The 27,652-nt window shown below is 37.2% G+C and overlaps 1 protein-coding gene across 1 annotated transcript; it reads left to right on the top strand.

Annotated features, from left to right (window-relative positions):
• The first annotated feature begins 210 nt into the window (after window positions 1–210).
• On the top strand, window positions 211–27,652 carry CCDC122 (coiled-coil domain containing 122). The gene is made up of 5 exons (XM_027557166.1): window positions 211–683; window positions 1,193–1,308; window positions 8,307–8,705; window positions 9,446–9,562; window positions 26,127–27,652. The coding sequence occupies exons 1-5, from the start codon at window positions 641–643 to the stop codon at window positions 26,274–26,276; spliced, it is 825 nt and encodes a 274-aa protein (XP_027412967.1). The 5' UTR covers window positions 211–640; the 3' UTR covers window positions 26,277–27,652.

Genomic DNA, 27,652 nt, shown 5'->3' with positions numbered 1-27,652 from the left:
TGTCGGATACTGTGCTGAGTGTGTTACATACATTCATTATAGTGGGGCGCCATTGCCTTCTCTGATTGTGTGATCAGTCATGTCCAATTCATTGTGGCCCCATGGACAGTAGTCCACCAGGCTCCTCTGACCAGGAAATTTTCCAAACAAGAATACTAGAATAGGTTGCCAGTTACTACTCCAAGGGATCTTCCCGACCCACTTCTGGGAACCCACATTCCCAGGTCTCTGGGAACCTCCGTCTCTTGTGGTTCCTGCATTGGCAGGTGAATTCTTTAGCACTAGCGCCACCTGGGGAAGCCCACATTCATTATTACACTAGCCCTGCGAAGTTTTACAGACGAGGACATTGATGATAAATAAATTAAGAAACTTCTGAGGGTCATAACAGCTAAAAAGCAGGACAAGCAAGTTCCATAGAAAGTTCTACTTTCTTCCCCCATCTCTCACTCAATCATTGTATTTTAATTCTTGGAACTGATGATGAATGTCATTGCCATCCCTGTGACACATTTGACAGTTAATTTACTTTCAGGATCACTAATACATAACAACAACAAAAAATAAAAGTGAAAGATTATCAGCACTGATTATTTTGTATGAGAAAAGGTGAACTGAAAAGGTGGAAAGAGACACAAGAATGTCAGAAAACGAAAGGAAGAGTCAAGGAGTTCCCAAAGAAGGTAATGAAGCACTTTTCATAAATATAGAGCTGAAAGATGAGCAGTAACAGAAAAAGTAGTGTGATAGGAAAATTGGGTTAAAATTAGTAGCAAATTAGAGGAAAGCTGCCAGGAGGAAGCTTCTAGAGTGTTTAGAAAAGACAACAACCTGAAAATGCAGGCCTATAATGAAAATTCATCAACTGTAATTGAGAAATAGTTGTTATGGTAGCACTATAATTATAGTATATGTGCAGACGGTCTGGATAGAAAATTTTAGGACAATCAAAATATTTATAATGTTCCATAAAGGAACAGGTGTAGTATTGCAGTAGGTGACTTTGAATTGTCTATTATCATGGCCTTTGATTTTAGTTTTGTTTATAGTCAGAAAGGGAAGAATATCAACCCTAAATTTAGTTTATTAATGAGAAAACATCACAATTTTCATGATTTGGGGTGATGAAACATAAGTTTCTTACAATGTTTGTGTTTAGATTTTTATTATGTACTTTATTCTTTTTGTCTAGCTCTGGCTAAACAAGACACATCGTCATTAACCGATGCTGTAGAACAAGTTGCAAAGCAACAACAATCACAAACATCAGAAATAGAAAGAAACAGAAAAGTTCTGTTCCATTTGCAGGTAACCTGTTTCACAAAGTCTTGTAAATGAGTTTTTGTGTTCTTCAAAACTATATTAAATTAGTAAGAGGGAAGTTATTAAGCAAACTTAATAACTTCTGAGGAAGCAATATAACATTTCTAATGTTCATATTTATACCTTCTAAATTATTCTTGTGTCCTTAAGTAAGGGCTTCACTGGTGTCTTAGATGGTAAATAATCCACCTGCAATGCAGGAGACCTGGGTTCGATCCCTGGGTTGGGAAGATCCCCTGGAGGAGGGCATAGCAATCCACTCCAGTATTCTTCACTGGAGAATTCCCATGGACAGAGGAGCCTGGTGGGCTATATCCATGGGGTCACAAAGAGTCGGACATGACTGAGTGACTAAGCACACATAACATCCTTAAGTAAAATCTACATGAATATTCCAGTTTTGAGGAACATTTTACCTATTCATTGTGCAGAGATTCAACAGTGTCATCATACTATAGATAAGCATATAGAACACAGTGGTCACATAGAATTATTTTAACTTTATTTGATAGTTTTTCCTAAAATGCTGAATTGAAGGAAGGTTAAGTTTTTAAGCCAGTATTTTTAAAGATGTGGCTTAGAAATTACTAGTTGCCAATGAACATTTCAGATAGATAAGGAACATTTCTGTGTTCCTTAAATTTTTCCTGGAGAAGGAAATGGCAGCCCACTTCCGTATTCTCGCCTGGAGAATCCCATGGACAGGGGAGCCTGGCAGGCTATAGTCCATGGGGTAACAAAGAGTCGGACACGACTGAGCGACTAACACCTAAATTTCAAAATATGTTCATAATTCCATCGCAGGAATCTGAAAGCCATACATGTTTTTGTATTCAGCATAGACATAATTATTCTGTTAATAAAGCGGAAGAAGGAAAAATGAAAACAGTGTTTTTACTTTTTAAAGATTTTTTAAATTAAATGTATCATTGATATGAAAAGAATATACTCTAGATCTGAATTGCCAGGAGATGATTTGCTACTTCTAGCTCCTTGATTTAATCTTTCCATGCTTCTGTTTTCTCATTTGTAAAATGGAGATAATAATAGGACCTATCTGTAAGGTTTTCATGATAATTAAATGAGAGAATACTTGTAAACATTACTTAAGGTATCCTTGCTGGGACGCTGGTGGGCAGTGTAGGACTAGATTTTGAATATGGTTTTAGGCATTAATGCATCAACAGATATGATAATAATTACACTATGTGGTAGTATAGATTTCTTGTAAATATTTGCATTGCATGAAATTAAAAAACACTTGCTCCTTGGAAGAAAAGTGATGACCAATCTTAACAGCATATTAAAAAGCAGAGACATTGCTTTGCTGACAAAGGTCTGTCTAGTGAAAACTATAGTTTTTCCAGTAGTCATGTATGGATGTGAGAGTTGGACTATAAAGAAAGCTGAGGGTGGAAGAATTGATGCTTTTGAACTGTGGTGTTGGAGGAGACTGTTAAGAGTCCCTTGGACTGCAAGGAAACCCAACCAGTCCATCCTAAAGGAGATCAGTCCTAAAGGAGATCAGTCCTAAAGGTGTTCATTGGAAGGACTGATGTTGAAGCTGAAACTCCAATTTGGCCACCTGATGTGAGGAACTGATGCACTGGAAAGGACCCTGATACTGTGAAAGATTGAAGGCAGGAGGAGAAGGGGATGACAGAGGATGAGATGGTTGGATGGCATCACTGACTCAATGGACATGAGTTTGAGCAAGCTCCAGGAGTTGGAGATGGACAGGGAGGCCTGGTGTGCTGCAGTCCATGGGGTGGCACAGAGTCAGACACAACTGAGCCACTGAACTGAACTAAGTCACTTTAGGAAAGAACACAAGTTGACAGTAGGATATAATATAAAAATAATAATGTCTTAGATTTCTATAAAGAATCATTCCATAAAACTTGTCAATCTTCAAGGAGTTTTAGAGATGTTATTTCATTTATATTGAGAACCTAATTTCTGTTAAACATTTTGCTGAACATTGTCCTCACTCTTAAGCTACTCACCATCTGTTGAAAATGAAAGTGAAAGTGTTAGTCAGTCATATCAGACTCTTTGTGACCCCATGAACTTTAGCCCACCAGGCTCCCCTGTCCATGGAATTCTCCAGGCAAGAATACTGGAGTCGGTTGCCATTCTCTTCTCCAGGGGATCTTCCTGACCCAGAGATGGAACCTGGGTCTCCTGCATTGCAAGTGTTTTCTTTTGCCATCTGAGCCACCAGAGAAGTCCTCACCATCTGTTGAAGAGGGAGACAAATAACTAAACAAATAATTACGTGCAGGGAAGTATGTCAACAATAGAGACATAAACACAGATTTAACATTGAAAAAGGAATGATCAGTTGAGTTTTAAAGATTAGCTGGAGTTCACTAGAATGATTGGGTGTATGGGATTGGTTTGAGGATTAAAGGGAAACGAGGATGTGATATTCTAGGCAAAAAAAAAAAAAACAGAAAATTCAGAGGCCTGAAATAGCATTGGTACATTCATAGAGCTATAAGTAGTTTGGTAGTGGAATAACATAGAGTGTATTTTGAGAAGCAATAAGAGATGTATAGCATGAAAAGAAGCTTAAATTTTATTTTAGAGTTGATGAGAGGGTTTTGATAGACTTCAAAAGAGTAAATGATTAAACTTATGTTTTAGAAAGAGAATTCTAGATGCATGAAAGATACTTGTTATAATCCAACATCAATTTAAGATAAAAACTACCAGCAAATTAGGAATAGAAGAAAGTTCTAGCCAACTAAAAGGGGCATCTACATAAATCCTACAGGCAACATACGTAATAGTGGAAGACTGAATATTTTTCTCCTAAGATCAGAGATAAGGCAAGCATATGTCTTCTTATCACATCTGCTCATTCTGTGGTACTGATAATTCAAGCCACTCCTTCACAGAAAAAGAAATAAAAGGTATCCCGATTGGAAAGGAGGGAGTAAAACTGTTTTTATTCACATACAGCATGATTTTTTTGAGTAAATCCTAAGGAATCTATTATTTTAAAATCTATTAGGACTAATAAGAATCCACCTGCAATGTGGGAGACCTGGGTTCAATCCCTGGGTTGGGAAGATCCCCTGGAGAAGGGAAAGGCTACCCACTCCAGTATTCTGGCCTGGAGAATTCCATGGATTTTATAGTCCATGGGGTCGCAAAGAGTCGGACATGACTGAGTGACTTTCACTTTCACTTTTTCAGGACTAATAAGGGAGTTTAGAAAGGTTGCAAGATAAGATTAATTATAAAAACCAGTTGTATTTCTACATTTTAAAAGAAACAATCAGAAATTGAAATTTAAAATGCATTGTTATTTACAGTGGCATCAAAATTATGAAATAGGGGTAAATTTAACAAAAGTATTGTATTATAGACTGAATGTTTGTATCACCCCCAAAATGCATATGCTGAAGCCATAAAAACCCATGTGATTGTGGTTGGAGATGAGGTTTTTGTCAGGTAATTAGGCTTAGATGATGTCATGAGGGTGGGATCCTGGTGGTAGGGTTAGTGCCCTTAGAAGAAAAGATACCAGAGAGCTTGCTCTTTGTTATGTAACAACACAGTGAGAAGTTGGCCCTCTGCAAGCCAGGAAGAATTCTGACCAGAACCTGACTATGCTAACACTCTGACCAACCTACAGAACTGTGAGAGATAAATTTGTGTTGTTTTAGCCACTAAGTCTATGATATTTTGTTATGGCTGTGCTATAGCAAACTAAGACAAGATGTAAGACCTGTGTACTAAAAACTGCAACACACTGTTGAGAGAAATTAAAGACCAAAACAGAGAGATACACCATTTTCATGAATCATAAGATTCAGTATTGTTAACACATCAGGTCTTTCTCTTCTATCTATTGTTTAAAAGCAGTTCTACCCAAAATTCCATCAGGCTTTTTTAGAGAACTTGACAGACTGATTCTAAAAGACCTATGGAAATGCAAAGAACCTATATAACCGGAACAACTTTGAAGAACAGTGTTGGAAGTTCTAGTTGAGGGAGAGGAAGAAGCATGGAAACAGGGAGATGGGTTAAGAGCTGGGCCATGCTACAAAGACTGGTCAGAAGTGAGTTGGGATTTTATTTTAGAGGCCCAGGCATCAAGGTTTGCTGTTAAATAGGTTGTGATGATAAGATAAAGGGAAGAATCAAGAATGGCTTCTAGGTCTTTTAGTATCCAAGGTGGAAAGTGTATTGAAATCAGAAAGTCTGAAAGAGGAACATATTGGGCTTGCAAATTAAAAGCTCTTTTAGGAGCACCGAAGTTTGATGCTTTTGAACTGTGGTGTTGGAGAAGACTCTTGAGAGTCCCTTGGACTGCAAGGAGATCCAACCAGTCCATTCTAAAGGAGATTAGTCCTGGGTGTTCCTTGGAAGGAATGATGCTAAAGCTGAAACTCCAGTACTTTGGCCACCTCATGCGAAGAGTTGGCTCATTGGAAAAGACTCTGATGCTGGGAGGGGTTGGGGGAAGGAGGAGAAGGGGACGACAGAGGATGAGATGGCTGGATGGCATCACTGACTCGATGGACGTGAGTCTGAGTGAACTCCGGGAGTTGGTGATGGACAGGGATGCTTGGCGTGCTGCGATTCATGGGGTCACAAAGAGTCGGACACGACTGAGCAACTGAAATGAACTGAACTGAACTGAACTTCTGAACATGTATATTGAGATGTCTGTTAGATATCCAAATAGAATGTCAGATGGGCATTTTAAAAATCAAAACTGGAGATAAAGATTGAAGTTCATCAGCATGTTGTATCTTTCAGTGTACTTCCCTCTCCTGTCTCTGTTAAGAAAAGGATAGGCTGGGTCTGCCTTCTTAGTGAAGTGCTTCCCTCCCATAATTATACATTTATTTAAAGAGGATGACCATACTGGATAGAAGAAAAAGAATAAAGGCCTATAGTTATACTGGTGGGAAAATCTACAGAATTTGATGAATAGTTAAATATAAAGAGGGCTTCCATGATCGCTCAGACAGTGAAGAATGTGCCTGCAATGCGGGAGACTCAGGTTTGATCCCTGGGTCAGGAAGATCCCCTGGAGAAGGGAACAGCTACCCACTCCAGTATTCTGGCCTGGAGAATTCCATGGACAGAGGAGCTTAGCGGGCTACGGGGTTGCAAAGAGTCGAACACGACTGAGCAACTAATGCTAAATATAAACGGAAGTGAGAAATTAAATATGGCTCCCAAAAGAATACCATTAACTAAGTTTGGGAATATAGAGGTGTGGTGATTTGCATTTTTGGTCCCAAATATTCATCCTTGTGTATATCCACACCCTTTACTATTTATCATTATAATGACCTCCCATAGTGGGTGGACACACTTTCTACCCCTCCACTGAGAAGTTTGATCACGTGACCAGATGAATGTTAGCAGATGTTATTCTAACAGAAGTTTGAAAAATTTTTTACATAATTGGGCTTCCATTATTTACATCTACTATAATCATGAGAAGGACATACCTGATCTGGCCCACTGGAGGAAAAGATATACGTGAAGCAAAGCCAAGACACCCAGGTCAGCCCAGTTGAAGCCAACCTAAACCATTTTATAGACTGCCGATCTCCAGACATTTGAACAAAACCACCTGAAGTTAACAGAACAAACTAGTTGGTAGCAATAAACACTAGTGTGTTACAGAGTTTTTGTGGTTCTGACAATTGGCAACTGATACAAGGGAGAACAGGATGGGCCACGGGAGGGGAGGTGTCGTCTGTTTTTTGGACAGTGAATTTGAGATGCCCAGTGGTAGCTGGGCCTAGGACTTAATAGCCACTTACATTCTGTGAATCATCAGTATACATGTATCTCAAGATCTAAGTATGTGTAAGATTATCCAAGGAGTATAGATAGAATGAGAGAAGAAAATTATGACGACTGCACCCTGAGGAAAATCTATATTTTAAGGAACCAATGAGACAGAGAAGGAATGCTCAGAGGTATCTGAGAAACAGAGATGTGTGTTGGGTAGGTTCTAAAAAGCAGGTGCTGGTTAGAAATGTCAAATGCCCCAGAGAGGTAAGAGTTATGTGTGCTCTGTCATGTCCGACTCTTTGCAACCCTGTGGACTGTAGCCCACCAGGCTCCTCTATCCATGGGATTGTCCAGACAAGATCGTGGAAGTGGGTTGCCATTTCCCTCTCCAGGAGATCTCCTGACCCAGGAATCGAACCCACGTTTCCTGAACCTCCTACGTTGGCAGGCAGATTCTTTACCACTGTACCACATGGGAGGCAAAGATAAATATACCTTCATACTTATCTTACAAGTGAAGCAAGTGAGGCTTGAATAGGATAATTAAGTTTGCTAGTTGATCATGGGCTTCCCTGGTGGCTCAGATGGTTAAGAACCTGCCTGCAGTGCAGGAGACCTGGGTTTGATCCCTAGGTTGGGAAGATCCCTGGGAGGAGGGCATGGCAACGCACTCCAGTACTCTTGCCTGGAGAATCTCCATGGACAGAGGAGCCTGGTAGGCTACAATCCATGGGGTCACAAAGAGTCTGACATGACTGAGCAACTGAGCACAGCAAGTATAATCACCCCAACTAGTAAACAGCAGTAAGGGCACTAGAACTTAGATCTTTTGTTCTTTTAACTCAGAGTTTTATCATTTTTATCATAAATTTTTCTTTAGTTTGTACTTCTGATGCCCATAAATATATTGTTAAAATTACTGTAAAGTATTTTTTATATATAAAATGTCAAGACAAATGATAAAATTTTAATAATGAGAATTAGATGAACATTAAAAAATAAGAAATATGTAACCCTGGGCTCTCTCTGATTATATGATAATTTCATTACTTTATTACTTGTCTCCTACTATGCATCAATTTTTCTATATTTGATAAAAAATATTTTTTATGTTAAGTGATTTTTCTACACACACTGTGGATCAAAACAATGGCTTTTCTTTCATGTTGAATATCATGAATTAATAACAATAATGTTGAAATATCTTACAGAATGAACTTCATGAGCTTGAAACACAAATAGCATCTGTCTCTGCAGAAACTAAAGAAACAGAAAGGCAAATTTATCAGCAAGATGCTGCCATACAGAATACCAGACTTCAGTGTGGAGACCTGGAAAATCAAATCAAATCTTTACATGCGGAAAATGTGAAGCTTAAATCTGACATAGAAACAGCCCAAGAAAATTTTGAGGAACAAATGATAAAATATAATGAATACTATGCCAAGATAAAAGCACATAAAGATAGTTTGAGAGAGGTAGAGAACAAATGGTCATTCATGACTGAACTCAATGAGAAACGAGACCTTGTTAAAAAACTAAAGACAATGAAAGAGGAACTTAAGCTGGATCTCCAAAATCCAGAGGGAAACCTGATGAGACAAGCACAGGTTTGAAATGTCACTTATTAAAACATTTTCTAGTATTCCTTTTTTTGTGAGTACACTTACTCAGTGATAAATTATCATTAACTTGGTAAAATACCCATGAGTGCTCTAACTGGATTCACAGCTTTTAAAACCTTGTTTAGTGCATGAGTTATGTAACAACTTTGTCAAAAGTACAAATGCATAAAGGAAACATCCCCAAATCCCTTGTGGCCTAATAAAAATATGTGGTCCAACAAAATCAGATGAACAATTAATCCATTTGTTACAGAAAGTGTGACTCACAAAAATGTTAACTAGCTTCTAGTCTGATGGATCCAAACCAATTAAAATCTATTTAGTGTGCTTAATGCTGTTACACAAACAATGTGAATTAATAATTGTACCCTAAGGATCTTAATATTCTTTGAAGACTTTGGGAGATAAAAACTTAAAATATCTATTATTTCTTCCTAAGAATTAAAAAAATATCCATACAGCATTGCCAAACAGTTGCCGCTATGACTTCCGCTTTCCTTTGTGTCTTATTTTCATTTGGTTTTTACTTTTGTATCTTCAAATCTAAGGTTTGCTTGTTTGAATAATGCTTTCTCGTTCCTTATACCTATAGAAGTAACATTCTAATCGTATTAATCAAAATTAAATGTCATGGTTAATCTTAAATTATAGAAACACTGAAATCTTGGATTTATATTGGCGATTCATTGTTTGACATGTATATTTTAAATTTTATAAACATACAGGAAGATATTACAAAACTGAAGGATGAAATTACAAGTGTAGAAGAATCCATCAGTGAACAAACTTGTTTTCTTGAGGAAGAAATAAAGACACATGAAAAGTTAAGAAAAGAAATAGAGGTAAGTCTTAAATATCTGGATTTCAATGTTTTATGGGATCATTTTTAAACTTTTATTAATACTGTAGTCATAATTTGTGTAGTTTACTGTCAGTTCCCAAAACAGAGAACCAAAAAGAACTACGAAAAACAGTTGATACATCCAAACTATTAATAGATAAGTATAGATAACTCCCAAATATTCAGATATTTGAATGTATTCAAGAAAATTAAGTACTTGGTCTTACTTCAGTCTGGCCTAGAGTTCTTCCAGGTCTCATTCCATCAGGTGGTGGTGGTGGTCTAGTCACTAAGTCATGTTCAACTCTTGCAACCCCGAGGACTGTAGCTCACCAGGCTCCTCTGGCCTTTGGATTACCCAGGCAAGAATACTGGAGTGGGTTGCCATTTCCTTCTCCACATTCCATCAGCTTTGTAACCAATTAATATGGATAGACAGCAGAGGCTATCCAGTCAAAAAGGACCATTCATAGACAGAAATTAAAGACTCTTCAAAGTAAAGACAATGGAAGTGTTGGTATTCTAAACCTCTGACTTCCTATCTGTAATTTTCAATAATCCAATTAGAAAGCAAACTGAATGATAAACTAAAAGTGAGACTAAATTTGAGATGCCACTGGTAGGCCTTACAGTCATTGTTTAGATAAGTGGAGAACAAAAAGGGAAAAGTGTATGTTGTTAAGGGCAAACAATTTTCACCCTTTAAAATTACTTTGGAAAATAAAAAGATGCATATTTTCAACTTGCTTGTGACTAATTTGACACAATGAAAAAGCAACAGGAATTTGAAGACAAAAGCCCTCACCTTTACAAAACATTCTCTTTAAGAAACACCATGATTTTATCTTCTATTTTACTAGCAATGTAAATAAATGGATATTTTTACCCTTCTAAATATCAAGATTTATTATAAATCTATATATGTGGCATAGAAATAGAAAAAATGATTAATGAAGCAGAAAAAAGGAATCTAGAAATAATCCATCATAAATGGAACAAACAAAATGTTAGTCATGTGAAAAAATTACAACCGTTTTGCAGTAAAATTAGATTCCTACCTCTGAACATGTACATACATAGACTTCCACAAGGATTAAAGATAATATGAGACAAAATTACTTTGCATTTGCATTACAGAAGTATTTATTTTAAAAGACACAGACATATATCCAAACTGCATGATTAAATACTACTTTTGGCTATATCATAAATTTCTAGATTATTGAGATGCAGCATAACAATAAAGAAGACTAGACTCGTTTTGAGAGGATGTATTTGTAACATACATAAGTGACTAAGTGATAAGAAAATTTTGAACAAGCCATAGAACCTTGGGAATATGGTTTGAAAAGTCTTACTTTTTAAAACATAAATATATATATAAAAAAAGATAAAACCCAATGGAAATTATGACCAACCTCATTAACAGTAGATCAGATCAGATCAGATCAGTCTCTCAGTCCTGTCCGACTCTTTGGGACCCCATGAATCGCAGCACGCCAGGCCTCCCTGTCCATCACCAACTCCCAGAGTTCACTCAGACTCACATCCATCGAGTCCGTGATGCCATCCAGCCATCTCATCCTCTGTCGTCCCCTTCTCCTCTTGCCCCCAATCCCTCCCAGCATCAGAGTCTTTTCCAATGAGTCAGCTCTTCGCATGAGGTGGCCAAAGTACTGGAGTTTCAGCTTTAGCATCATTCCTTCCAAAGAAATCCCAGGGCTGATCTCCTTCAGAATGGACTGGTTGGATCTCCTTGCAGTCCAAGGGACTCTCAAGAGTCTTCTCCAACACCACAGTTCAAAAGCATCAATTCTTCGGCACTCAGCCTTCTTCACAGTCCAACTCTCACATCCATACACGACCACAGGAAAAACCATAGCCTTGACTAGATGAAACTTTGTTGGCAAAGTAATGTCTCTGCTTTTGAATATGCTATCTAGGTTGGTCATAACTTTCCTTCCAAGGAGTAAGCGTCTTTTAATTTCATGGCTGCAGCCACCATCTTCAGTGATTTTGGAGCCCCCAAAAATAAAGTCTGACACTGTTTCCACTGTTTCCCCATCTATTTCCCATGAAGTGATGGGACCGGATGCCATGATCTTCGTTTTCTGAATGTTGAGCTTTAAGCCAACTTTTTCACTTTCACTTTCATCAAGAGGCTTTTGAGTTCCTCTTCACTTTCTGCCATAAGGGTGGTATCATCTGCGTATGTGAGGTTATTGATATTTCTCCCAGCAATCTTGATTCCAGCTTGTGTTTCTTCCAGTCCAGTGTTTCTCATGATGTACTCTGCATGTAAGTTAAATAAGGGATTGATAAATCAAGCCCCAAAATAAGGCCCCAAATTTGGCCTGTCAATTATCAATATTAACAGTTTGTAAGATGTGGACCACCTGAATTCTAAAATACTATTGGTATGAGTATAAACTGGTAAAAGCATTTTGGAAAGAAATTTGAGATTCTTAATAATTTTTATTAAAGTATAGCTGTCATAAGAGTAGGTACATTATTTGTAAGGCTTTAGCTTGTTTCGGAGAAGGCACTGGTGACCCACTCTAGTACTCTTGCCTGGAAACTCCCATGGATGGAGGAGCCTGGTGGGCTGCAGTCTATGGGATCTCTAAGAGTCGGACACAACTGAGTGACTTCACTTTCACTTTTCACTTTCATGCATTGGAGAAGGAAATGGCAACCCACTCCAGTGTTCTTGCCTGGAGAATCCCAGGGGTGGAGGAGCCTGGTGGGCTGCTGTCTATGGGGTCGCACGGAGTCGGACAGGACTGATGTGACTTAGCAGCAGCAGCAGCTTGTTTAATTTTGACAATTTATACCTGTGTTACAATGACAGAACAAGATATAAAACTTCTGCATCATGCCTAGAAAGGTCTCTTGTCCCTTTTTCTCAGGCTACCATGATTCTGATTTTTAAAACAGCTTTACTGAGTAATAAATCACATAACATATAATTCACTCATTTAAAATGCATAATTAAATAGTTTTTTAATATGAATACAGGTATTGAACCCACGTCTCATGTATCTCCTGCACTGCAGGCAGACTCTTTACCACCGAGCCACCAAGGAAGCCCTTGTAACCATTACCATAGTCAATTTTTAAAATTTTCATCACTTCAAAAGAAACCTGATACCCTTTAGCTATGCCCTTTCCATCTGTCTATTGTATTTATCTGTATTTTTGCTCCACCATATTCTTTCTTCCTCCCTGATGTTCTAAGATTTCCTCCTTTATTGTTTTATTTCTCTTTCAAGCTTCTAAATTCATTCTTTTAGGAGAGGTCAGCTGGTGCCAGTCTTGGGATTTTTTTTCTTTTTTTTCATCTGAAAATGTCTTCATTCCCCTTTCATCTTTGAAAGATGTTTTTGCTGGATATATATTTCTGGGTTAACTGTTCTTTTTAGTTGAAAAATGCTGTCCCACTTCTTTCTGGTCTCCGTAATTTCTAATGGGAAATTCACTGTCATTTGAATTGAATTGTTTTCCTCTCAGACATTTGTTTCTCGATGCTTTCAAGCTTTGCTGTCTTTGAGTGAAGTCTGACTCTCAGTGACCCCATGGACTGTAGCCTACCAGGCTTCTCCATCCATGGGATTTTCCAGGCAAGAGTACTGGAGTGGGTTTTTTTCTGGAATTAATTTCTTTGGATTTAATCTGATTTTGAAAATTCTTAACTTCTCAGTTCTGTAGGCTTATGTCTTTTGCTAAATTTTGGAAATTTTCAGTTCGAGTTTATTTGAAACTTTTGCAGGTCTGCCCTCTTTCTCCTATTCTTCCAGAACTCTCATGGCAGAAATTATAGGTCTTTTTTTGATGGAGTCCCACGGGTCCCTGAGGCTCTCTTCATTTCTTTTTTTTAAGTCTTTTGTCTCTCTGTTTGGTCATATTGCATACACCTTAGTGTTCTATCTTACATTCACTGATTCTGTCCTTTATCCCCTCCATTCTGCTATTGAACCATCCCACTAAGTTTTTTATTTCAGTTATTGTGTCGTTTCCATTTGGTTTTCTGAATATTTTATTCCTTTTCTGAGACTTTTAATATTTTTATTTGTTTCAGGCACATTCCTTAATTACTCATTGAAACATTTTTATGAGGATGGCTTTAAAATGCCCGCCAGATAATTCTAACCTCTGCATTTTCTCGGTGTTGGCACATGTTGATTGTTATTTCTTATTTAGTTTGAGAGTTTCCTGGTTCTTGCTTTGGTGAGTGATTTTCTGTTGAACTCTGGACATGTTGGGTATTATGTTGTAAGAGTCTGTTTCATTGTTACTTCCACATAGTAGTGGAAGTTCAGAGACTCCATGAACACTGGTGGAGGGAATAAGGACTTCTGTTACTGCTGGTCAGAAATGGGAGTCCTGGCTGCCTGCTAGGCTTCTGCTGATAAGCCCCTGGCTGGGCGGTGCAGGAGCACCTCATTACTGCTCCCACAAAGATGCGGCCTTGCTACTGCTGAATGATGGTAAAAAACCTCGACTCTCCACTAGGCCTCCTCTGACACTCTCCCAGTGGGAAGGGGGAGAGTGCCTTGTTAGCCACTAGATGGAGCAGAAGTCTAGCCTCCCCAAAGGGGCTCCCCTCACACCAGAGGATGTGGTTGTTACTTTCCAGAGGGAGTGAAGAGTCCTGTCTCCCCACTCAGCCTTCTCGGACAGCAGCCCAGCAGGAGGACTGGGGCCCTGTTATAGCCCAGCAAAGGTGAAAGTTTAGGCTTTCACTCAGTGTTTGCTGGTGTGGGTGGTGGCGGAGCCATTGATGTTTTTTCCGTGGTGTTTGTCTTCAGTAGAGTAGCTGCTACCTCAAAATTTTCAGTCTTAGGCTGCCCTTTTCCTGGTCCTTTGATTAGAGAGCAGGCTTTTCCTGGATTTGTTTTGTTTTGTTGTTGTCTGCATCTGTTGGCATTTTGAGCTTTCTTTCTTCCTTCCTCTTATCTGTGATATATGAGGCCAAATGAAAACCCAGGGAGCTATTACCAAGTCGTTCCTTGAATCCTAAGGCCTCCAGTCAGTTTGCCTTCTTCTCTCCACCTTTCAGAACTTCTTATGTTAATATTATATCCAATGTCCAGGGTTTTTAGTTGTACTTGGCATGAGGAGTAGTTATATGAAATACTTATACTTTATTTTGACAGAAGCAGAAGTGTACATGGGTATATTTAGTGGTAAAGGGTGATGTAAGTGACTACTAATGTTAGATTTAGATGGAATGTCACTGAGCTTGATATTCAGTTTTTAATGTTTTCATCATTATACTTATTATGCTGAAATTTAATAAACTCTTTTTAAGCTTTCATAATAGGGTTACTAATTTTAAGCTTTCATAATAGGGTTACTAAAGACTCTTTTAGACTTTTTAATCTTGGTTTTATTAACTCTAATGTATTAAAAATAGTCCTCAATTCTATTACTATATTATGGTTGAAAAATGAAATGAAAAAATGAAAATCTAAGAAATCTGAGATTATCTATAATAAACTATCACATCGAAGGACAAATGCCACAGCATTGCCTTGAAACACTGCATGTTTTTTTTTTCCCCAACAATTTCTCTTATTGCTTGATGAGAATTTATCATTGATCCAAGTAACCTCTTTCTCAAAACAAGCAGTTTTTTGAGAGGATAAATTTGAACAGATTTTTATTACTTTTTTCTTTTTCGATTCTTTTTTTTTTTCTTCCCCTTCTGGATGTATTTGGCTGTGGCCTTGGTGCAGTTCTTGGTCATCTTTTACCTAGGTCATAGCATTCTTTTGTTCTAATGTTTAACTCTTTCAAACATTTTGTGCTTTGCATGTTTAATCTTCATATTAATGCTACTCTTCACATTTTTGATTAAGAAAAAATGAAAATGGTTTTTGGATTTTACATTTTTTTAAATAAAGTAAATGTGTTTGGTTGTTTTAGGCCATGTCTGAGTGAAGGAAGTATTTCAAATACTTACCCCCAAATGCCTTTTTTCCCCTGTCTATTGTCTGTCTTTAAATACATTGTAGAAGAAAGGAACTAGAGATAAGAGAGAGAAAACAAAGATAAGTTATGAGTCACTGACGAAAAAATTAGGAAGCAAAATTCAAAGCATACAAACACAAAGCTTCTAATACAAAGCATTAGGCAACGATCAGTAATTTTTAGTTCAAGGTTTAAGAACATGTTATTTGCCAAATCTAAGCATTTTCAGGAAGGAGAAACTAGAGCATTTAAGACGTTCTTAGCAAATGATGAGTGCTGCAAGTAACATTTTATGATAATAGGTATTATGTAAAGCACCTTAAGATTCATTGCTGGTTACTCTTGCCTAAATTTTGTTCAATTTGAGCTCCAAATTTAAAGTACAGGAAAAATTTAAGAGTGCTTTCGGAGCTACTAGGGAGCAGGAACAAAACACATTTAACTTGTTACAGTACAGCATACAACTTACACAATTAACTAATCCATTCACTTACTGAGGTCAGCCACAGAAATGACTGCACTACTAGAAAGCCTGTCCTAGGTGAAAACCCCAAAGAAACAAAGGTAGAAAGGTAAACTAAAGGCAAGGTAAGAATGATTCAGATAGCTAGATGACATAGTAACAAAAATACGGGGAGAAATGTTCAGTATTATTAAATCAGTTGTTGTTTATTGATTGCCTGGTATTTTTCAAGTACTTTTTGTTTATTTATTTATTTTTTTAACTTTACAATATTGTATTGGTTTTGCCATACATCAACATGCATCCGCCACAGGTGTACACGTGTTCCCCATCCTGAACCCCCCTCCCACCTCCCTCCCCATACCATCACTCTGGGTCATCCCAGTGCACCAGCCCCAAGCTTCCTGTATTCTGCATTGAACCTGGACTAGCGATTCGTTTCTTACATGATATTATACATGTTTCAATGCCATTCTCCCAAATCATCTCTCCCCTCCCTCTCCCACAGAGTCCAAAAGACTGTTCTATACATCTGTGTCTCTTTTGCTGTCTCGCATACAGGGTTATTGTTATCATCTTTCTAAATTCCATATATATGCGTTAGTACACTGTATTGGTGTTTTTCTTTCTGGCTTACTTCACTCTGTATAATAGGCTCCAGTTTCATCCACCTCATTAGAACTGATTCAAATGTATTCTTTTTAATGGCTGAGTAATACTCCGTTGTGTATATGTACCACTACTTTCTTATCCATTCATCTGCTGATGGACATCTAGGTTGCTTCCATGTCTTGGCTATTATAAACAGTGCTGCAATGAACATTGGGGTACACGTGTCTCTTTCACTTCTGGTTTCCTCAGTGTGTATGCCCAGCAGTGGGATTGCTGGGTCATAAGGCAGTTCTATTTCCAGTTTTTTAAGGAATCTCCACACTGTTCTCCATAGTGGCTGTACTAGTTTGCATTCCCACCAACAGTGTAAGAGGGTTCCCTTTTCTCACACCCTCTCCAGCATTTACTGCTTATAGACTTTTGGATAGCAGCCATTCTGACTGGCGTGAGATGGTACCTCATTGTGGTTTTGATTTGCATTTCTCTGATAATGAGTGATGTTGAGCATCTTTTCATGTGTTTGTTAGCCATCTGTATGTTTTCTTTGGAAAAATGTCTATTTAGTTCTTTGGCCTATTTTTTGATTGGGTCGTTTATTTTTCTGGAATTGAGCTGCAGGAGTTGCTTGTATATTTTTGAGATTAGTTGTTTGTCAGTTGCTTCATTTGCTATTATTTTCTCCCATTCTGAAGGCTGTCTTTTCACCTTGCTTATAGTTTCTTTTGTTGTGCAGAAGCTTTTAATTTTAATTAGGTCCCATTTTTTTATTTTTGCTTTTATTTCCAATATTCTGGGAGGTGGGTCATAGGGGATCCTGCTGTGATGTATGTGGGAGAGTGTTTTGCTTATGTTCTCCTCTAAGAGTTTTATAGTTTCTGGTCTTATGTTTAGATCTTTAATCCATTTTGAGTTTATTTTTGTGTATGGTGTTAGAAAGTGTTCTAGTTTCATTCTTTTACAAGTGGTTGACCAGTTTTCCCAGCACCACTTGTTAAAGAGATTGTCTTTTCTCCACTGTATATTCTTGCCTCCTTTGTCAAATATAAGGTGTCCGTAGGTGCGTGGGTTTATCTGTGGGCTTTCTATTTTGTTCCATTGATCTATATTTCTGTCTTTGTGCCAGTACCATACTGTCTTGATGACTGTGGCTTTGTAGTAGAGCCTGAAGTCAGGCAGGTTGATTCCTCCACTTCCATTCTTCTTTCTCAAGATTGCTTTGGCTATTCGAGGTTTTTTGTATTTCCATACAAATTGTGAAAGTATTTGTTATAGCTCTGTGAAAAATACCGTTGGTAGCTCGATAGGGATTGCATTGAATCTATAGATTGCTTTGGGTAGTATACTCATTTTCACTATATTGATTCTTCCAATCCATGAACATGGTATATTTCTCCATCTATTAGTGTCCTCTTTGATTTCTTTCACCAGTGTTTTATAGTTTTCTATATATAGGTCTTTAGTTTCTTTAGGTAGATATATTCCTAAGTATTTTATTCTTTTCGTTGCAATGGTGAATGGAATTGTTTCCTTAATTTCTCTTTCTATTTTCTCATTATTAGTGTATAGGAATGCAAGGGATTTCTGTGTGTTGATTTTATATCCTGCCACTTTACTATACTCATTGATTAGCTCTAGTAATTTTCTGGTGGAGTCTTTAGGGTTTTCTATGTAGAGAATCATGTCATCTGCAAACAGTGAGAGTTTTACTTCTTCTTTTCCAATCTGGATTCCTTTTATTTCTTTTTCTGCTCTGATTGCTGTGGCCAAAACTTCCAAAACTATGTTGAATAGTAGTGGTGAGAGTGGGCACCCTTGTCTTATTCCTGACTTTAGGGGAAATGCTTTCAATTTTTCACCATTGAGGATAATGTTTGCTGTGTGTTTGTCATATATAGCTTTTATTATATTGAGGTATGTTCCTTCTATTCCTGCTTTCTGGAGAGTTTTTATTATAAATGGATGTTGAATTTTGTCAAAGGCTTTCTCTGCATCTATTGAGATAATCATATGGCTTTTATTTTTCAATTTGTTAATGTGGTGTATTACATTGATTGATTTGTGGATATTGAAGAATCCTTGCATCCCTGGGATAAAGCCCACTTGGTCATGGTGTATGATCTTTTTAATGTATTGTTGGATTCTGATTTCTAGAATTTTATTAAGGATTTTTTCATCTATGTTCATTAGTGATATTGGCCTGTAGTTTTCTTTTTTTGTGGCATCTTTGTCAGGTTTTGGTATTGGGGTGATGGTGGCCTCGTAGAATGAGTTTGGATCAAGTACTTTTTAAAAGCTATCCCATTTAAATTCTCATAGTAACATATTTTACAGAATTTCAGAAAATTTAAATAACTTGTATAATTTTATATAGCTAGTGATAAGAGACAGAATAGAATATAAGTCTACGTCTTTTGGACTCTACTCCCAATCTTTTTACCTTCTGAGCAACCAGGGAAGCCCTGAAAGTCTCTCAGTTGTGTCCAGCTCTTTGTGACCCCGTGGACTGTAGCCTGCCAGGCTTCTCTGTACATGGAATTTCCCAGGCAAGAATACTGGAGTGGGCTGCCAGTCCCTTCTCCAGGGAATCTTCCCAACCCAGGGATTGAACCCAGGTCTCCTGCATTGCAGGCTGATTCTTTACATCTGAGCCACCAGGAAAGCCCAATCTTTTCTAAAAATGGTTCTACTGTCTCCATGATTTTACCTTTTCCAGACTGTCATATAGTTAGAATCATATACTTTGTGGGCTTTTCAGATTGGCTTCTTTCACTTAGTAATTGCATTTGAAGTTCCTTGTGTCATTTCATGGCTTGATAGCTCATTTTTTTCTTTTATTTATTTATCTTTTTATTGCTAAATAATATTCCATTGTCTGGATATCAATTCAGTTCAGTTCAGTGGCTCAGTCGTGTCTGACTCTGCGACCCCATGGACTGCAGCACGCTTCCCTGACCATCACCAACTCCCGGAGTTTGCTCAAACTCATGTCCATTGAGTTGGTGATGCCATCCAACCATCTCATCCTCTGTCATCCCCTTCTCCTCCTGCCTTCAATCTTCCCAAGCATCAGGGTCTTTTCCAATGAATTAGTTCTTCGCATCAGGTGGCCAAAGTATTGGAGTTTCAGCTTCAGCATCAGTCCTTCCAATGAATAGTCAGTACTGATTTCCTTTAGGATTGACTGGTTTGATCTCCTTGCAGTCCAAGGGACTCTCAAGAGTCTTATCCAGTACCACAGTTTAAAAGCATCAATTCTTCAGCAGTCAGCTTTCTTTAGGGTCCAAATCTCACATCCATACATGACTACTGGAAAAACCATAGTTTTGACTAGATGGACATTTGTCAGCAAAGTAATGTCTCTGCTTTTTAATATGCTGTCGAGATTGGTCATTGCTTTTCTTCCAAGGAGCAAGCGTCTTTTGATTTCATGGCTGCAGTCACCATCTGCAGTGATTTTGGAGCCTCCCAAAATAAAGTCTGTTACTGTTTATATTGTTTCCCTGTCTATTTGCCATGAAATGATGGGACCGAATGCCAAGATCTTAGTTTTCTGAATGTTGAATTTTTAGCCAACTTTTTCACTCCTCTTTCACTTTCATCAAGAGGCTCTTTAGTTACTCTTTACTTTCACCAGTGTGGTGTCATCTGTGTATCTGAGGTTATTGATATTTCTCCTGGCAATCTTGATTCCAGCTTGTGCTTCATCCAGCCTGGCATTTCTAATGATGTATTCTGCATATAAGTTAAATAAGCAGGGTGACAATATACAGCCTTGACATACTCCTTTCCCAATTTGGAACCAGCCTGTCTGGATATACAACAGTTTATTTTTCACCTACTGAAGGGCATCTTGGTTGCTTCCAAGTTTGAGAAATTATGAATAAAGCTGCTATAAACATCTGTTTTTGTGTAAACATCAGTTTTCAACTTGCTTGAATTGAATTGGTTTAGTCGATCAGTTGTATCCAGCTCTTTGTGAACCTATGGACTGTACTGCTAGGCTCATCTGTCCATGGGATTTTCCAGGCAAGACTACTGGAGTGGGTTGCCATTTCCTTCTCCAGAGGAACTTCCTGACCCAGGGATCAAATTGGTCTCCTGTATTGCAGGCAGTCTCCTACATTTGCAGGCAGATTCTTTACCACTGAGACACCAGGGAAGCACTTTGGGTAAATGCCAAAGATTATGATTGCTAGATCATGTGGTAGAACATGGTTAGTTTTGTAGGAAATTGCCAAATTGTCTCCCAAAGTGGCTTGACCATTTCTCATGCCCACTAGCAATGAAGGAGAGAGTTCCCATTGCTCACAATCCTCACTAGCATTTGATGTTGTCGGTGTTCCAGATTTTGGCCTTTCCAATAGATGTGTAGTGATATCTTGTTTTGATTTTCATTTCCCTAATGACATTTCTTGTTGGGCATATTTTCATATACTTATTTACCATTTGTTTGTCTTCTTTGATATGGTGTTTGTTCAGGTTTCTGGCCTATTTTTTAATCTGGTTATTTTTTTTCTTATTGTTGTGTTTTAAGAATTTGTTGTGCATTTTGAATAGCAGTTATCAGATGCGTCTTTTAGAAATATTTTCTCCCAGTCTGTGTCTTGTTTTATTCTCTTGACAGTATCTTTTATAGAGCAGAAGGCTTAATGAGGTCCAGCTTATCAATTATTTCTTTCATGAATTATGTCTTCAGTGTTGTATGTAAAAAAACATCACCAAACCCAAGGTCATCTAGGTTTCTCCTGTGTTATATCCTAGGAGATCTGTGGTTTTGCATTCTGTATTTAAGCCTGTGATCCACTCTGAAGAGAGAAAATAAGTAAGAAATAAAAAAGGCAAAAGAGACTAATAGAACACAGATATTGAAATGGTAGACTTAAATCCAAGCATACCATTAGTTACATCAAATGTAAATGGACTAAAAAATCCAATTAAAAGGGGAAAATTTTCAGATTGGATTGAAAAAACAGTTTGGTAACGTAACTTTTTCATAAGAGATACATTTTGAATATAAACACATGATTTGAAAGATGGAAAAAGATAAACTATGAAGACATCAATCTTAAGAAAGCTGGTCATGACTATATTAATATCAAGTAGATTCTAAGGTATGGACTACCCCCAAAGTTGAAGAGAGCCAGTCAGTTTGTCAGAAATGAATAATAATAATGAACTGAACTGAACTGAATAAATATAAATTTACCTAATCACAGTGCTTCAAAATACAGAAGTAGAAATGGACAAAATTAAAAAGAAAAAGACACCACAAGTCTACAGTCATACTAGAGAGCTTAACTTTTTTGAGTAATTGATAGAACAATATACAAAATCAATAAGCAAGCATATAGAAAATTTGAACAACTAATCTACCAACTAAACTTAATTACCACTTATAAAATACTCTACCTAGCAACTATTGATTATACTTTGTTTTCAAATGTACATGAAACTTTCACCAAGATAGACAGTATACTGGATGATAAATTTCAAAGAATTATATGTTCTTTAATCACAACAGAATTCAGTTAGAAGTCAGTAACAGTTCCAAAGCTAGAAAATACGTCAACATTTTGAAATTAAGCATCACAATTATAAATAATCCTTGAGTCAAAGAAGAAATCACAAGAATTATTAGAAAATATTTTAAATTTAATGATAATGAAAACAGCATATAAATATTGTGAGGTACAATTAAAGCAGTATTTAGAGGAAAACTTACAGCTTTAAATGTGTATATTAGAAACGAAAAAGGTTTAGAAACAATTGTCTAAGCTTCTATCATAGGGGACTAGAAAAATAAGCCAATAGCAAATAGGGAGAAATGACATAATAAATAGTAGAAATGAAAGAAACAGAAAATGGAAAAACAGAAAAATTGACAAAGCCAAAAGACTGATAAAATCGATAAACCGTAACAATACTGATCAGAAAAAGGAGGATAGTGGGGCTACTACTTTAGGTCCTATAGACTTAAAAAGGTGATAAAAGCCTCTTTTAAACAACTTCATGTCAATAAATTTGACAGCTTAGATGAGATGGGCAAATTCCTTGAAAAATACACATATCATCAACACAGGAAGAAGTTACTTTTATGTTTAGCTCTATGATCCATTTCAAATTAGGCTATATAAATGGTATGAATTAGAAATCAATGAAATTGAGCTCATAATTAAAACCCTTCCCATAAGGAAAGCTTAAGATTGACATAACCTCACTGGTAAATTCTACCACATATTTAAGGAAGAAATAATATCTAGATTATACAAAATCTTTCAGAAAATTGAGGTGGGAACTCTTCCAAGCTTATTTTGGGAGGCCAGCCTAACCCTGACACACAAAATGAACAGGAACATTATCAGAAAAGTAATTACAGACCAGTGTTCCTCATGAACATAGATGCAAAATATTTTCAAATTTACCATACCTGGTATATATAAAAAAGTTAATACCTCATGATCAGGCAAAGTTTATCTCAGGAATCAGAGTACGTTCAACTTTCAGAACACAATGTAAAGAAGTGATGGAGCTAGTCATGAAAGTCTGAGGAATAGTTTTTCAGGCAAAGGAAAAAAACAGGTGCAGAGGTCTTAAGATGAGAACATACCTGGACTCAGATTCTGGAAGTGAAGTATGTCTAGAGCGAAGGGAATGAAGAGGCAGTTCTTGTTACCCCTGTGTTCTGTGGGCACCACCCCTGCTTTATTATTATTCTCATTTCTGCCGCAAGGGTAACAATAAGTAAATAAGAATAGTAATGTATCCATTTCCTAGAGGCAAAAAAAAGCTATATTTTCTACAGAACCACTATATCCTTAGGTGTATAATGGTATTCAAGTTTAAGTATTGACACTTACCAAAGTCAGAATTATACCTATAGAGGCTGAACAATTGGCCGGCCTCCAAGAAAGCTCCCAATGTGACCTTCACCTTTACGAAGTCACTTCTCGGCCAAAACTGCCTTTTAGCCTTATTAGCTTAGAAACTTGACCTTGTAAGTATCCCAGGATTGGGGAGATATAAAGAAGTGTTACTAGAGTTCACAAATAGCAACTATATAAAACTCAAATGCCAGTTTATTAATTTACAAGAATGCACAAAACTCTCAAGGAAATCAGAAAACTTGTATCGGTCATTAGTGCTTCTTCTCCTTGTAAGGAAATGACACTGGAAGCCAAATAATCATAAAGCTAGTTACTGAGCATGGGAATCAAGTCCATCACTTGAGTTTGAGTGCTCTTGACCTCTGGCTCTGGACACTCAAGGAGCCAATCTCCATAACAGTGTCATTCTTATCAGAGCGTCACTGAGTGGGAACTATCTTCACTTGCCCATTTTTATGCTGTGTTCTTCACATAATCCCTTCTGATGGATTATTCTTTCTTTAGTTTATATTATAACCCACCATGCTCCTCTGCCCATGGACTTTTCCAGGCAAGAATATTGGAGTGAGGTGCCATTTCCTACTCCAGGAGATCTTCCTAACCCAGGGATCAAACCAACATCCCTTAAGTCTCCCGCATTGGCAGGTGGATTCTTTACTGCTAGCACCACCTAGGAAGCCCAACTTGATATATATCCCTTTGAATATATTTGATATATTAAAATCTTCTTTTGAATATAGTTTCATTACCTAATATGATAATGTTTCTGTTTACTAATTTATTTATAATTCTTTTAAAGTCAGTTTCTGTTTTGCCAACATATCAGGAGGCCTAGTTCACCAGTTTGAATGAACTATCTGAATTTTCAGAATTAAAAAAACTGAAAACTTCAAAAGATATATTAAGTTTTTAGTTATTTACGTGAAGACTTAGTTGATGAGTTTTTATATCAGTATTTTGGAATACCTAGAGTGTCTCTGTCCTAGTTCCCCTGATGCTCTGCAGAACTGTGTTTCCATATAATTGATTTCTTTTGTAATCCCGTGTATTATATTTTATACATTTAAAAGCATTCTAAGAAGGAGTTCGTGGTCCTTGCTATACTATCAAAATGAGCCATGGCATGATAAAGGTAAAGAAACTCTGAGCTCACTAAGGGAGGAGCTCTGAGAGAGGGGGGCGGTGCTCCTCTGACGGTCCCGGGAAGAAGGGCCCCAGTAGAAAGGAAAGCTGAGTTACAGAGAGAAGGGGAGACAGCTTGGGGCAGAGTCTTAAGGCCCCAGAAACCCAGAGTCTTGTCTCTCTACAGCCATCTTAAGCTATAAGCTTTTTTGGCAAATTAGTTACTTTGATAAATGTGGCCTGGTGTTCTGACAAATTGATTCTTTTTTGTATTGACCTAGAGGAGGAGCCTGGTAGGTTGCAGTCCATGGGGTCGCTAAGAGTAGGACACGACTGAGTGACTTCACTTTGACTTTTCACTTTCATGCACTGGAGAAGGAAATGGCAAGCCACTCCAGTGTTCTTGCCTGGGGAATCCCAGGGACGGGGGAGCCTGGTGGGCTGCCGTCTATGGGGTCGCACAGAGTTGGACACGACTGAAGCGACTTAGCAGCAGCAGCAGCACCTTCCTGATTGACTAGAGCTCTCTCTTAATCAGATATGAGAATGAAGGGGTAACTTTCGCAGTCCCGTTATTCTATTAATATTATTCTATCAGTTCATTTAAAAAGGACATTTTACCACAACACCACTGTTACACTCAAAGGAAATACCACATCATACCATCATAAGATGGCTCTGATTATGACCAGAAAGGCAGATAGTATAAAGTACTTTCAGTATGTGTAGAAATGGAACCCTCCTCCATGCTGGTGAGAATGTAAACTAGTACAACCAGAGTAGAAAACAGCATGGCAATTCCTCAAAATAGAATTATTAAACGATCCAACAGTTCTACTTCAGGGTATATGCCCCCCAAAATTGAAAACAGTCTCTCAAAGGAATATTCATACACCCACATTCATCGCAGCATTAGTCCCAATAGCCAGAAATAGGAACAACCCAAATGTCCTTAGATGGATGAACGGATAAACAAAATGTGGTATATGTACTGTGTCACGTATAAATACTGACCTACTGGCAGGAAAATGGCCTACATTATTTCCCAGATCTTTTAGATCAGTTGGGTCTATATTTCAGTGAACCACTTGATACAGGAAAAAAAAATATATCTCTTAACTGGAAACTACTTTGATAAGTAGAAGGCCTTCCATCACAAATGCTTGCCTTGGGTTCAAATCCCAAACACCATCATTTACCAGCTGTGAAACCTTGAGTGTGTGACTTAAACTCTTTGACCTTCAGTTTATACAAAAATAGGAATAATAATCTTTACCTCATAAGGAATTACGAGGGTTTAATCATATGTAAAAAGCTCTCATCACAGTATCTAACATGTAGTAAGCATTGAATAAATAGTTATAATTACTATTTATTTTTTATTAACATTATTATGTATTAAGTAATTTTTAATTGAGTGCTTCCCTATTTAGAGTAGTCAAAATATCCTTTATGGCTGCTTACTATTTTTCTTTCTCAAGCCCTGTTGATATGTGCTCTTCTTTTAATAGGTACAACATAAAAGATACGGTGCAATTCTTAAGCGTTTGCACTGTCAGGTAAATAAGCTTCACTCAAATAGAAGACAATGGCAATGGAACATCCAACAGCTGGAAAAAACCGCTGCTGAACTGAGAAAACGTATTGGAATGAAAGACTAGCATGGCTATAGGGTGTTGTAGGGCCTGGACTATGCCACAAAAATTATGGGATAGAAAGGTGAGAATATCCTTTGGGTCTTAACAACAGCATCCACTATCAAGGGGTTGTCTTAAGGACAGATATATTTTCTCCTATTTTGAATCAGTCATCTCTTTGTTAAAGTTCCTTCCAACACTATAATTGATAGCAATAGAGAGACAGTAGGAAGGCTCGCAGAATAGTGAAAGACTCTGTATGAATATTTTGAGTGTATAAGATGTCCTGAACTCATCAATGCCTATTTATAAACATGTTGCCTTCACTATTATATGAAGCAAACATTTAGAAGAAAGAAGCACTTGCATTTTCAACGATTTGAATTTTTAAGGTATTTTAAATGGTTGTCTGTTTCAGACAACCTGCTCTTTTACCTTGGCTTCAAAGAAGTCCATAAATATTGACATTTATTATAATGTTATGTATTCAAGGCTTTCGATATTTACTTAGTTTTCTCCTTTATCCAGAAGGTAACAATCATTTTTTCTTTGCTGTTGGATAAATGTATTTTAGAGCTTTGCAATGTATACAATCTTTTGTTCACTTTTCTGTCTATACATTCTTACTATTTTATAACTAAATTCAAGTTATAGCATCATGTAAGACAAACATACTACCTCTTGAAAAATGAATGTTAGCCAATGTAGAATAGCATGTATTTTTTCTCATGTATGTCCACAGCCACAAATCAATACTTAATTTGTCACTTCTAGAGTAAAAGCGTTCCTTCTTCTGGCTCCATTGAGTCAAATTTTTAGAAGCAGAAATAAATTATTAATTATTTAAGATATGATTTTAAAATGCTCTCTTTTAGGATTTAATGAGTCCAAAGCAATAACATTAAACAAGTATCTCAGGTCTATTTTGTCCTCACTTATCTATGTGCAAAGACTCAGTTAGATTATAGCTGATTTAAAACCTGATATTAATAATCTTATTATGCCTAATAATTGTAGTCCTATTAGGAATTTGCATGGCTAATCACGGCTAACACTTCAAGTGGCTTATGTTGTAACACAGTCAGCTTTGGTCCATGACTCAGAACTAGGTTTTTTTTTTTTTTTTTTTTTCTTGCTACTTTTTTAGGACTAGGGTTAATGTTACTAGATCACAGACATAACTTCAAAATGCAAGATTATTAAACTGATAGAAGATACATAGGAGAAAACCTAGATGACCATCGACATAGGGATGTCCTTCTTAGATACAACACCAAAGGCACAACTCATGAAAGAAATAATTGAAGAGCTAGACGTCATTAAAATTAAAAATGTTTGCTCTGTAATAGACACTGTCAAGAGAGTGATAAGACGAGCCATTGACTGAAAGAAAATATTTG

The sequence above is a fragment of the Bos indicus x Bos taurus genome, chromosome 12 (genome assembly GCF_003369695.1).
Source record: "Bos indicus x Bos taurus breed Angus x Brahman F1 hybrid chromosome 12, Bos_hybrid_MaternalHap_v2.0, whole genome shotgun sequence".
Lineage (NCBI taxonomy): Eukaryota > Metazoa > Chordata > Mammalia > Artiodactyla > Bovidae > Bos > Bos indicus x Bos taurus.
This window is presented reverse-complemented; position numbering and strand designations above follow the sequence as displayed.